The sequence below is a fragment of the Melanerpes formicivorus genome, unplaced genomic scaffold (genome assembly GCF_026170545.1).
Source record: "Melanerpes formicivorus ecotype bairdi unplaced genomic scaffold, bMelFor1.0.p_v2 SCAF_18, whole genome shotgun sequence".
Classification (NCBI taxonomy): domain Eukaryota; kingdom Metazoa; phylum Chordata; class Aves; order Piciformes; family Picidae; genus Melanerpes; species Melanerpes formicivorus.
The window spans coordinates 7,824,274-7,837,333 of record NW_027142370.1 but is presented as its reverse complement, the minus strand read 5'-3'; the positions used below and the strand labels follow the sequence as shown (position 1 = coordinate 7,837,333).

Sequence of the window (13,060 nt, the reverse complement as noted above, 5' to 3'; positions counted from 1 at the left end):
GGACAAAATGCTTTTAAGGAGGGTTTCTAAAAACCTATTGAGTGTTCATATGTGTCACTTATCTCTGTAGTTAAAGTGCTCCAGATCACTGAAATTTAGGCCACTTTAATTTGGTGATCAATGGTGAGTCTGAAAACGCTGTCCATGATAAAGTAGTTTCAGGCCTATCAGCGGGAACTGCTGGCGCAAAGAATAGCTGTTATTAATTTTGATGGGACATACTGGTTTAATCAGAAATATAATTCATCAGAATAAAGCATAAAATGAAGACCTCAGAGTGGCTCTGATACGAATCCTAAACAGCACAATGGGGCATTTCTTTTCTGATGAACTGATTTAAGTTTCACTTCCTTAGCGAGAAGCTAATCAAAGCATGCCTGGTGTACTTGTCTTCCACTACCCAGGAGACTGACAATTGTTGATTGAGAAGCTTACAGAGCTATTACTGACACTGAAGCATTGCTGACTTCTATAGGCTGCTTTGAAACTTTGCAAAGTAGGTGAGAAAGAAAGTGAAGTGAGATGAGCACATTAGACCCTTCTTCAAGTGGCCTTTACTAGATAATTAACTAGCCAGTGTATTTAAGCAATATTTCGCAAGTGAGCCTTGCAAGATCGATTAGCTGTAAGGAGCTGATCGTCCACACACACAGCTAAATGTTGCCAACAAAAGCTGGTCATTAATCCCTACAAAATGGCCTGTGGCAATGTCATTAGTAGGACAAACTGAAAAGAAGATAAAAAATAAAGCCATAGTGGTTTGGCTTCAGTGTTTTTGAATCACCAAGTTCAGTTGGATGTGTTGAAAACATTTCTCAAGAATGAAAATCCTGACATTAATTACCTGGTTGGCTAGCTAGAGGTCTCTGTTTGAATCTCAGCAGTGACCCTACGTGTCAATAAGGGGAATCAGAGGCTTGGGGCATACAGCAGGGGTTGCAAAGCAGTAGGCTATCACAGTCATTGCAGGAAAACATGTTCCAGTGATACAGATTCTATTGTAATGTTTGAGATTTCATAGATAAAGCAGATTCCAGTGTCATCAGCTGAGGTTCATCATGAAAACACATTGCCAGCTATCCTTCCTCTTGGGGAAAAAATACATATATAAAAGGATATATACAGAAATATACAATGCAATATTTTGATTGACTAACACAGGATAAGCTGCTAAAAGCTCAGACCTTTGCCAGTTTAAATCTGTGAATTGCTTGATGCATACAAGAAATTCATAGCTTCACCTTGCTGAATTAGGCTTAACAGCTGATGGATTGAGCTGAATAAGAAATTAACTTGAGACCAAGAACCTTGGACTGACATTTCTGTGAAATATTAACTGTTTTCCCAGCACTGTGATGAGAAATATTAATTTTCACTTCTGAAAAGTGGATTCAGAGGTTTGAAAAGCAAATTCAGAGGTCAGTGCTTCTTCTAGGTCATGGCTTAAATAGAAAACAGAAATCAAACTCCAACAATGACAAGTGATCTTCTGTTTAGAGAAGAAGCAGGTTTAAAAGCAAAATGGAAGAAAACAGCTTCCCTCTCCCTAAATATAAATGTGGCCTTGGTAAACCAGCAATTTACCTCCTAGTGTTTACTTTCTCATGTGCTAAAAGAGTCTAAATTATAACAGACAGCTTTCTGACTCAGAGCTCTCTGACTAGCCAACTGCTAACTTCTATTGTATAAGGCAAAGTGCTTCCTAGAGCCTGGCCACGCTGGGCTGGCAATTTTCTAGTGTGAGGTCTAGACTTGTTACAGCAGTGTAACTGATTTTTGGACCATTATTCACATAATACGCCTCAGTAGTTTTAATGCTCATGTTTAATGCAGTTATTCAATCAAAGAAAATATTTTAGATACCATTAACTAATCACAGATACTGCATTTAGAATGCCTTATTAGTTTGCCATATGGCTATACAACCTCTCCTGCCCTTACTCAGGCTGCTGTCCTTGTAAAACCCTCTGCATTACTCAGCCGCTGAACAGAACTCACTTCTTGCCCTTGCACAGGGAACCTGGTCCACTGGTTGAACATCTGGATCAAACTCAGGGAAATAACCTCAAGCTGCTAGCCCCATTGAAAGACAACCCAGGAGCAATGAGCACATCATGGTCTCCTACTACTGAATATGAAATTATACAGAACTACCTTCCCTACTCCATCCAGAGGCTCACTGTGGTTGCAGTGCCACTTTTCACTAGCAACTTGTTGAAGAGACTGTGTCCAAAAATGTCCATTTGCTGTTTGGAAGATCAGTCCAGTGCATGGACAGCAGGCACTCTGTCCCAGCACTGACATCAACTGGCCTGGCTAGCAGGAGATTCACAGGACAGGCTGTGTACCTGACACATCAGAAAGACTATTAGAGATTCTTACATCACATACTCCTACCAGGTTAGCAAATGTCTTCACAACAGTTTATGCACCCAAAATCCCTGAGGGACTTGTGTGGTTGACTACAGAATGGGAGTTACCCAGGGGCCAAAAATGCCCCCCTGAGGTGATAGAAGTCCTCTCTTTTTGCTCTATGTGCTGCCTCTGCTGGAGGTCTCCTCCTACTCAGATCTGTCTGAAAAGCTCTGCATGTGACCAGGACCTTTCAAGGCAGGCTAGGAAAAAACCCCCAGAAAACCAACCAAAAAAACCTACATACTAACCAACCCAACAAAACCAAAACACCAAAAAAACACCAAAGCCCAAATGAAAGCTGCCATTTGAACTCATGTTATATTTTGGTTGTGGTTTTGTTTGGCTGGTTGTTGAGGTTTTTGTCTGATATAGTCAAAGAAGTGATTATATTGGCAGTTTCGATGCAAGATCTCAAAGAGTGGTAGAAAGCACAGAGAGGCCAAAAGCATCTGGAAACAGTAGCTTCTTCCCTGATCTCCTGAGGTTTTTCAGCTCCATGTGTGCCTCCTCATTAATGTCAGAGCAGAGCCAAAACCTGAATACTCCCTCACAGCTCAGTGCTTAATCCCCTCATCTACAGTACTCCTGGTGCAGGCTGAAAACAACCATCAGTGCAGCCAGAATTTATTCCTCCACCTCAAAGCTTTACATACCCACTCTTGGTTCTTGCTTATCAGAACAAACAGAAGTCTCCTGGCTGGTCCTGGCAAGATGCTATTTCCCTGTGAGGAAAAGGGCAGGTTGACATCCCCAGTGACACTCCACAATCAAAGCCTCAGTACAAGAAAGGGGGAGGGAGTGGATTCTCAGAACTCTAAACTCTACCCTACCCACACTTAAAGAGCAATGACATGCAAAAAAAAAAGGTATCAGGTAATTGTTTGCATGAGTACAAAGAAGAACAAGGTTGAGCACTTTTGAAAACCCAACTCCAAATTTGTCCTTGCTATGTTGAATCTACTTCAGGAACAAATTTAGCCTTCTCTTACCTGTAAGGCTGATATCAGAACATCCACTAGCTTTCCTCTGACTCCAAATAGTACTCCCACACAGTACTAATTAATAAATATGGATGACTCAGACATTTCAGGAGTTCAGTGAAGCTCTGTAAATGCACATTCCTCTGGTAATCTCAGGTCTACAGCCATTCTTCACCGAGAAAGCCACTTATGAAAGCAGCTGTGAAAACCTGAGATAACAAGCCTCTAGAATGGAGAGGGAGTAGCTGAAACTTTTCTTGCAATTTATGACTGATTTTATTGGATTTGGATTTTTGTCAGTTATTATTTATACCACAACACATATTTTATTTGTTTGATCTAAAGTCCAAAAAGTTCTGTGGATCACTTCAGCCTCTGCTGAAGAAAAACACAAAGTCTCTACCTAATCCCCCTTAAGCCTCCTACCAATAGAAACAAACAAACCAACCCCCAAACAAACCCTAACCCCCCCCAAAATGATCACCTGTGAATGGAAAGTTTTTGCAGCACTCACAAACACTATGCAGATGTATGGAAACTGATCATTCAAAAAGGAAATTCTTTGGTGAGTAAAAAGTATTTGCCATGGGACTTTAATCCCTCTAATTTATGCCAGAGTGAGGAATAAACAAAGGGCCACATCTGTAATGTATCGGGCATGTGTTCTAGATGGATTTTAGTGTTTAACACTTTGGTTTGTAGCTGACCAACCTGTTGCAGGGGAAAGGGGTCACTACTGCAAAAGCAGCACAGGGTGTATTCTCTGAGACACAACCATATTTCTTGCAGCCTGCATGAGGGGCTGATATATGAAACATCCACTCAAAGATGGAGCAGTGTTGAAAGCGGCAAACACTTGCAGACACGCTTCCAGCTGGGTGAGTGCAGTTTCCAAACCTAATGAATAGCCTTCTGCAGGAAGAAAGAGCCACAGCTGAACATCCCAGGCACAGTCTGCATTCAGAGACCATGTCCTGCCCTGGCTTTCCTGGTCTATATGCAGAGCAGAAAGGGCTCCCCAAGTGCTTGCATCCGTTTGCTGGCAGCAGTTGCACCTGCCAAAAGGCAGCTAGGTCTCAAAGGAAGGATGCTTTCCAGGGCTTGCCAGCACAGGATGACAGCCTGAAAATTCATGGATTTCCAAAAGGCTGTTGCTACAACAAAACCTTTGACAACACCCTCAATCAAAGGTGTGGCAGGAGGTACAAACAGTGAATTTGTAATGATAAAATCAAGCATGGGTGACACCACACAAGTTTCCTAAACCAGCTAAGGCACACATCTTATTTCACAGCTAGAGCCAGCTGAACAGTATGAGACAGAACCCCCAAAGAACCTCCAATACTAAGCAGCTGATTTCACTTCAGCATTTCAGGTCAATGGCCTCAAGAAGTACAGAAGCAGCTGGAAGCAGTTTGTCTCTCCAGGCTGTTGACCTCATTCCTTTCAGATTCACTGTTGTCCATGGTTTTGTTGCCTATGTGTAGCAGGGATTTGACTTGTCTGAACGAGTCAGCTGGGAAGGGGGAATGTAGAGAAATTAGCAGGGTTTCTGGAAAAACATTCAGGTTCAGCTACATTCTGTGCAACCATTTAATAAGTAAGGAAATGGGCTGGGAAAGTTTCAGGCAGAGAAAGACTCGGGGGCAACAAGGCTAATGTGAAGTGGGATTATACACAGGCTGCAGAAGCTGGCTCACACCATGCTTAGCATGACAAGATAGGGATCTTAATCAGAACAGCCAGTGCAGTCTTAGGACACAGTATCAATTCACCGTGTTTTTTGCCTGGATACCAGTTTTATGCAGTTGTGCTGCAGGGAATTAAATCACTCCCTTGCAAATCTCAGCCTGTTTCAGTCAGATTTCAAATAGGAATGGAGGCTTCAGAGAGAACATTTTTCTGTTTATTTCCTTAAATTGGCCATAAGAAGAAGTGAGAAATCCTGTAAGTACCTCTACAAATGGAAAGGCTAGAGAGTGCCTCCATAACTCATTAAACATAACAGGATCCACATGGGAGAGAGTCTTGTAAAAAACTAGGAGAGGAAAAAAGCCTTCATCATCTCTCATACCTTCATCATCATGAAAACCAGCATAGCAGAAGGCATGTCTTGCAGGAACCATTGAGTTTCCTTGGTTCTGGTGCTCAGGAAGTACCTTGCTTGGAGGGATTTTGTCTCATTACACTGATGTTATAGTGTGGTTTAAATTCCTGTTGATGAAACCTTACTCCCAAGCATAAAGCCAACCTCCAAGCCCTTTTTTTCCCCCACTTCTCTCATTGTCTAAATGGCTCAGGCAAAGCCATATGGAAAGTCTTTGACAGAGCCATAAAGCCAGAAATCTCTCAGGAGTAAACCCAAAGCTTTCTTAATTTGAGCACTGCAGCTGAAGAATCTTTGTGCCATATCACTAAAGTTATGTTTCTTCACAAAATGAAAGGGGTAAAGTAAACCTTTCTGAATTCTGCTTCACAAAACCAAACAGGATCTGACTACAAGCAGCATAGAGATCCAGCTCCAGCCCAGTCCCTCCATCTCTTGTTTTCCATTGCTAACACACACATGCTGCCAAAGAAAGAAGTAGTAGTGGATCACAATCATTGCATGTTTTTACAACTTAAAATCCTTTAAAAATGCTGTTAGTTAACCTTAATGCATGATTTTTCATGGAGTAGGTTTTTCTTAGTAGTCTGGAAAACTTACCCATATAGGGTTTTGTGCCAGCCATAGAAGAAGCTTTTTCTGAGCCTTTCACTATGGTTGCTATGTTAAAGTCAGTGATATGAACATGTCCTGCAATCACACAAAGTAAAATCAGAAGTTAAAGCAGCACATCATAAAAATAGTCTCCCATTTGTCTGATATTTAAGTGTTAATGGAAAGATCTGTAACAATTCATGGCAATTTACTGTTAAATGTTGCTTGTGACTGGAAACAACATACTGGCAGCAAAGTGGTGGAATGCTTTCTCAGTATAGTTGCATCCACTACCTGCTCACATTGCTGGATTTATTTTCTTTTGCTGGTCAATTCTCTTGCCATCAACATTAAGGCAGAAACAATCTTCTTAGAGCAGTAATATGCAGGAGCAGCACATGAAGCTGTGTGTGAAATCTACCTCTTCTTATCTACAGCCAGAGCCACTCCTCACAATCTCAGGTACTCATGACTCCCATCCGCTATCACATCCTCTTCAGCTGACCATCAACCTGGCCTTCTCTGACTCTCATTAGGGCAAAATGAGCCAAGAAGCAAAAAAGGGTATTTTTACAGCCCAATAGCTATACAATTACATCTATGGTAGCAGAAGAGTGCCCATGTAACAGCAGTGGGTTCGAAATGATCACCCATTTGACAGCAGTTGGAAAGATGAAAAATAAGTGACAGAAGTCAGCCTGGGGTCCTGCTGCCTGACCAGCCAGCCAGCTGATTTAAACTGGGCTAATCAGGCTGGATGGCCAAAACCTGCTGCCATTGCTTTTTTTCCTGGAGTAGGTTATGATAAGCACAGGCTAAACTGCTCCACCACAGTGAAGAAATAGTTGTTAATCTTGGCTTGCCATAGGCAGATAAACTAAATATAAATCCAGCCTAAAAAATCTGCAGACTTTTAATTTGCTAAGTCTGCTGTCAGGTTTTACAGCTCTGCTTAAGGAATAGTTTTGTCTTGTGAAGTGATGCAGATATTATGCTCTCTGTGATTGCATCTGGCAATGCCATCGTGGAGGACAGAGTGCAGGGAAAGGTTCTCCCTTGCCCAGCTTAGCCCTGCACTCAGGATTAATGTTTCATGTGCTGAACTAGGTTCTTGAGTGACAGGTTCCTGTGATCTTTTTTCTTTCTTTTTTTAAATCAAGATCTCAACATCATTCAGCTCACAGCATGGAGCAGGCTTTGGGCATGATGCAGTTATTAAGTGAGGGAGGTTGTTACCACGTTTGCTGCCAAAGATGAAAAGAGTCTAACAAATGACTGATGTTGAATGTTGCTGTGGTGCCTGATGGAGGAACTGCAGTCTCAATGAAAGATTATGCTGCTCTGACACTCTAAACTGGCTTCTGCTCAAAGTCCACAGGAAACATATCTGCCAACCTCTAACATGTATATGCTCAAAAAAACCCATGTAGACATGGCACTTCAGGATATGGTTTCATGGCCATGGTGGTGTCAGGTTGGTGGTTGGGCTCGACCTTAGAGGTCTTTTCCAACCAAAACAATTCAATGATTCTATGGGTGAGTGGAGGTTCTCAGAGGCTCCTCTTATGGCCAAACTTGAGTAGGTTTTGAAGTGAAAAAGCAGCACATTTCCCTGCTAAACTTAAAACTATTTCTCCACGTGGGAGACACAGTAGATGCTTTCAATTAAATACTTTGCATGTTTTCTGCACTTTTCCTCCAAAGCCCTGCTTACATTTTATTGACACTTTCTTCCCAGTGCACCCAGCCCAGGAGGACCTCTGCACATGACAGACAAGAACCGTGCTGAGATTAAATTCTTCAGTTTATGAAAGGCAGGAGATGTTAGGCTTTCATAATAAGAATTAGTGTCCACAGCCCAGCCTGCCCTCAGATTTCAAGCTGATATTCCTCCTCCATGGCGGTTGGAGCACGGCATGTTCGCAGTTTCTTTCTGCAGTAATAAAACGCCACAGCAGAAGGCTTGAAAATGGCTTCCAAACCACATACAGCCACATCATGGCAGCAGTTTGAAGCAATTCCATGAACACTGTAGAATGTAAAGCTGCAAGGATCCTGGCAAACTAATACTTTTCTCTTTCTGTGACAGATGAATATAAAGTTCTATCATTTCAATGACAGCATTGTAAGCGATGCTCCCTATTAGAGTGCCAGCATGATAGACTGTTGCAAAACACCTATCGTGTAACATCCATTCAGACTGATCCAAAGAGTTGATCTGCAAGGAAAATTGCCTCTCCTGTAGTGTATTGTTTTCTCTCCCTTTTATTAGGTTTCTTTTCATTTAACAAAACCAAAATAGCACACGTGAAATGCTGTGTGCACTGGTTGATGGGCTCTGTGAAAAATGCCTTTCTGCATGGTAAAGGGTGGATTGGGAAGATAGGATCTGCATAGCTCCTCTGAATCCTACTGCCAATGCAGGAGTGATGGGCAGCTGCTGTACATGTAGCAGGGCAGAGCAGAGCTGTGTCTGTACCACTGGTAAAACATCTTTGCTCTTCCCCATTGCAAGGTTACCCCAGGGACAGTGGGGTGCCTGCCCAGACAGGCTTTGCCTGTACAGGGAGGTGTCCCATAAGCAGGCAGATGGCTGTGCTGCCACAGGGACTACAAACAGCACAAGGTGAGAGCTGGAGGAGTGGAAAGAAGCTGTGTCTGGGATTGAATCTGAGCAGGAGGCAGCAGGGAGTGAGGCAGGAGGGCTAGGGGGATGTTGAGGCAGGGCTCTGCCTGCCTGTGCACACCTCTGTATGGTTCCAACTCTTTTAAGTCTAGCAAATTATTTTGTTTGTTTGTGATAATTTATTTGGGTTTTTTTTAAGTCTTTCCTTCTTGGTGTGACTATTTCAAGAGAGTCAGACCTCAGTTTTCTGTAGGCATCTTTCTCATCAGCCTTTAAGATATCTTTTTGCTGCAATAGTTGCATACAGGAACTGGAATGGCTGCTGTTGCTACAGTTATTATACTGAGAGAGTAGCTACTTTATGCTGCTCCCAAGATTTCAGTTCATGGGAACTTTTTCCCATTGAGCTTCACACCTTGTACTTGATACCCCTTTCTGGATATTATTGTGGAAAACTAAATGTCAAAACCACAGTTGTATCCCTGGTACAACACTGAAATAAGCTGTATGTGATTGCCACTTGGGGCTAGTTTTTAAGAGCTGTGAAGCAGAGCAGCACACAACAGATTCAGCAGGACTTAACTAAATTCAGGCATTGCAGGGAAAGAGCTCATTGCTTAATCCTCATGGCTGCACGACCCCGTGTGATAATAAGATGATGGTGGAGAGAAAGGAAGAAAAGGCAAATGAACACGTTCCTCTGGCTCTCTGCAGAGTGGCTTTTGCAAATCATCCCAGACTGCACTTATCTCCCATACACCAACCAGCACATTGCAAGCATGTTATTTCACTGGAAAGTGTTTCAGCCAGCTTCCAGTTAAGGCTTTAATAGGGAAAATTTGTAAGTTAATACCCACAGCACTGTGCAGGAGTTTGAGAAGCCTCATGCGTGCATGCACTGCAGAAGCGCTACACAGCTTTTATGCTGCACTTTTCCATATGGCCTCTGTCTGAGGTAAATACAAAATTACCTTTATTGGGGCTGTTATTTAATTTTTAAACAAATCATAGCAGCAGTTAAAGCAAGATCCTAAAGGTGGCTGAAGCTGGCTGACTAGCATTTAGCAGAGGAAAATGTACATGACTTCAAACCTCATTGAATTTCTCAGAACCTGAAAGCAAAGGGGTGAATGTGAGGGCAAAGAGAAGAAACACCAGGCTAGAATTAATGCCATCAACTCAGCATGCATCACAGCTGATGGAAAATCTCAACACAAGAACGGTCTGGAGCAAATTCAGACCTGGTTTGTCCTTGAAGGTCAAACTCTATGAACAATTAATAAAGCATCTCTCTGGGTTTGCCTGCGCAGTGTACAAGAGCTTAAGCTCATACCCACATGAGCCTGGCATGACTTGGTAGCCTGTCACTTACCCTCGAGGAGATTGTTAGAAACCTCCTTGTACTGCTAGAGGTGTGTTCCTCAAGGCTGTGCATTTCAAGAGGGTGTGCTCTTTAAAGGCCACATAGGCATGTAAAAGTTTCAAATGTATTTTCAAAGTGTGGATGAATTATGTTGAGAGCATTTATCTTGTTAATCAGTGTCAGAGGCTGAATAAACCTGCTGTCCAAGATCTATGTGCAAGTCTGGAGAAGCATGGCTGTTTCACCACTTGTCTGCTGGTGAGCTGTGAGGGAGCAGTGTTGCCCTGCTTTGCAGAAGAGGGGCTATCCATTCCTAAATATCCAAGCTGGCTACAGAAAAAGTTTTTGCTGAACAGCTTATAATCAGCAAAACACCTCATTTTGAAGCATGCCACTCACTCTGGTCTAGCTTCTTGTCTGCAATATTTGAGCCCTCATAGGAAAGCTTTCACAAGAGGCTGATTTTGTGCAGTAATTGACCTTGATGAGAGGCAAGGAGAGATAAAGGCAACCATACTTCAAGGGCTGTCAGTCAAAGATTTAACACACTCATGGTCATTTCATGTCATCTTTGACATCTTTAATTCACCCAGGACTTAAAGACAAGAGATTGCTATTTCATGCTTATTTACTGATGTTAGTGGCTAGAGAACATTAACACTTATGGGTCTGAAGCATTAGATCCCTGAAATTCTAGATGGCTTAAAACTCCAACATTCATTTAGCTTTGTTGGCTTCCATATTCCCAGGGCCAAACTCCAGTTGTTTGCAGTGTTACCCCTTTAATCAACCTTAATTTGTATACCCAGCAGCTCTGCAATGGATTCTGGAAGATAATGGTATCATTGTTCTCATTTCAAGTTTGCCTTTTCTCAAAGATTTACTGCTTTTAATTAATTTCTGAGGTGAACAGAGCACAAGGCTTTCCCACAGTAGCAAATACCCATCTCCATTCTCCATGTAGTCTTTCTTCTGTATGTATTTCTGTTCTGATACCAGGTTGCTGTGCTCTTCACTGGTAATTTCTTACATTCTTCCCACAAACAGTTGTGAAATGATTCATGAGGTTCCAGCAAAATGCTTCATAGACAGTGTAGATGTAGCAACCTTAATTTTAAAGACATTTACTGACTTTTTTCTTTTTCCATACCACACATTTTCTGTTTGAGATCATGGAATTGGAACTGAAAATTCAAAGCTGAATGTGTTGTCTATTTTTTTGTGTGTGTTATCTGAGTCAGAACTACATGGAGAGCCATAAAAAAAATTTTGCAGACTTAGAGGCAAATTTCCAACTTCTGTATCTAAGTGTGGGAATGCAATTTTTAAAGCACTGACAGGAGAAATAATTTGCTATATAAAGTTTCTTAGCCTGTCAGGATTTCTAAAAGAAAATAAATGCTTGGCATGCTTCTACTACTAAAAGAGGATTATGGTGATTCACAGAAATTCTGTTAAAGGAAAGAAAAACTGAAACAAAAATTTCAAGTGGCCTGGTGCTCTCAATTCACATTAAATTCCTTCTTCTGGTCTTATAAGTGTCAGATCAGTATATCTATATCTATATCTATATCTATATCTATATCTATATCTATATCTATATATACAGTGTATATCAGCATATATATATATATATACACACACACATATATATAGGCAATAGGAATATATATAGAATAGAACAGAACAGAACAGAATACAACAGAATAGAATAGAACAGAACAGAACAGAACAGAACAGAACAGAACAGAACAGAATAGAATAGAATAGAATAGAATAGAATAGAATAGAATAGAATAGAATAGAATAGACCAGACCAGGTTGGAAGAGACCTTCAAGATCATCGTGTCCAGCCCTTCAACCAATGCAACCCACCTAAACAACTAACCCATGGCACCAAGCACCCCATCATATATATATACATACATATATATACATATATATATATATATACACACACACACATATATATATAGGCAATAGGAATGGAAATTACAAAATCTACAAGGTGGACAGAGGGACTGTGCAAAGAAAGTTCAGATTTAGGTAAGAAACCAACATCTGAGGCTAATTTCCAAAGTCTGTCATGAGCATGTCACTGAGACCTCAAGAATTAGCAATATCTGAGATACAACAATCAATGTTCACTTACCATGCTCATCCAGTAGTATGTTGTCAGGTTTGATGTCCCTGTAAAAGAAGGAATGGATTATATTTCTTAGGCAAAGGAAACCTTCAGTTTAAAAACTTTCCCTACCTGTGTATGAGGACCAAGTGACCCAAACCATTACAAACCCAGTGAAAACCATATCACACATAACTGCTTTCTGATAAAAGTGGGAATTGTGATTCCGTGTGGAATGGTCTTGAAGCTGATCCAGGACTTGAAAATACTTTCCATGGAAATGAGCTTGTCATAGTTCTCACTTGAATTAAATGTTTTGGACTGTGTCTTCACAAAGGTTAACCAGCAGAGTCTGACTTCACGCTCCTCATGTAGGTAAACATGTTGAGGGTCACATCCAAGCACGGTAGGGCTTTTCTGTAGCTTCCTAAAAATCAGTGATGCATTCAACACCACTCCAAACTGTTTTGCCCAGGTCAAGGAAATTAAGAATTAGAATAGTACAATAATTAGTACCTCACCAAGAATAAAACTGATTAAAAGAAGAAAATCAGCTACTGCTATGGTATAACAATGCAGCACCCAGGGATTGCTCATTCCAAGAGTGCACCTTTTCTAGCTTTTCCTTCTAAGAAGATGAAATTAAACAATTTGAGTATCTGCCATGATATTGCACCATTAAATAGACTCTACATATTTTATTGTCACCAGAGAAGACATTGACAAATCCACTTGACAACTGTATAAATCATCAAATACATTCTTCATGCAGTTGCATCTGTAATGTTCAGAAAGTTGAGTGGTAAAATCAGATCTGTGCTTATCTTTCTGTGACTAATCCAGGCAGTGG

At 41.2% G+C, this 13,060-nt stretch overlaps 1 protein-coding gene across 2 annotated transcripts in view; it reads right to left on the bottom strand.

The window, feature by feature from the left end:
• STK32B (serine/threonine kinase 32B) overlaps positions 1–13,060 on the bottom strand; it is a 136,265-nt gene that overhangs the window by 27,483 nt on the left and 95,722 nt on the right. For both annotated transcript variants that reach the window (XM_068149500.1, XM_068149499.1), the window contains exons 5-6: positions 12,238–12,275; positions 6,103–6,192 (exon numbers count right to left, since the gene is read on the bottom strand). In XM_068149500.1, coding sequence (XP_068005601.1) covers positions 6,103–6,192; positions 12,238–12,275 — 128 coding nt within the window. The remainder of the gene's footprint in view (positions 1–6,102; positions 6,193–12,237; positions 12,276–13,060) is intronic.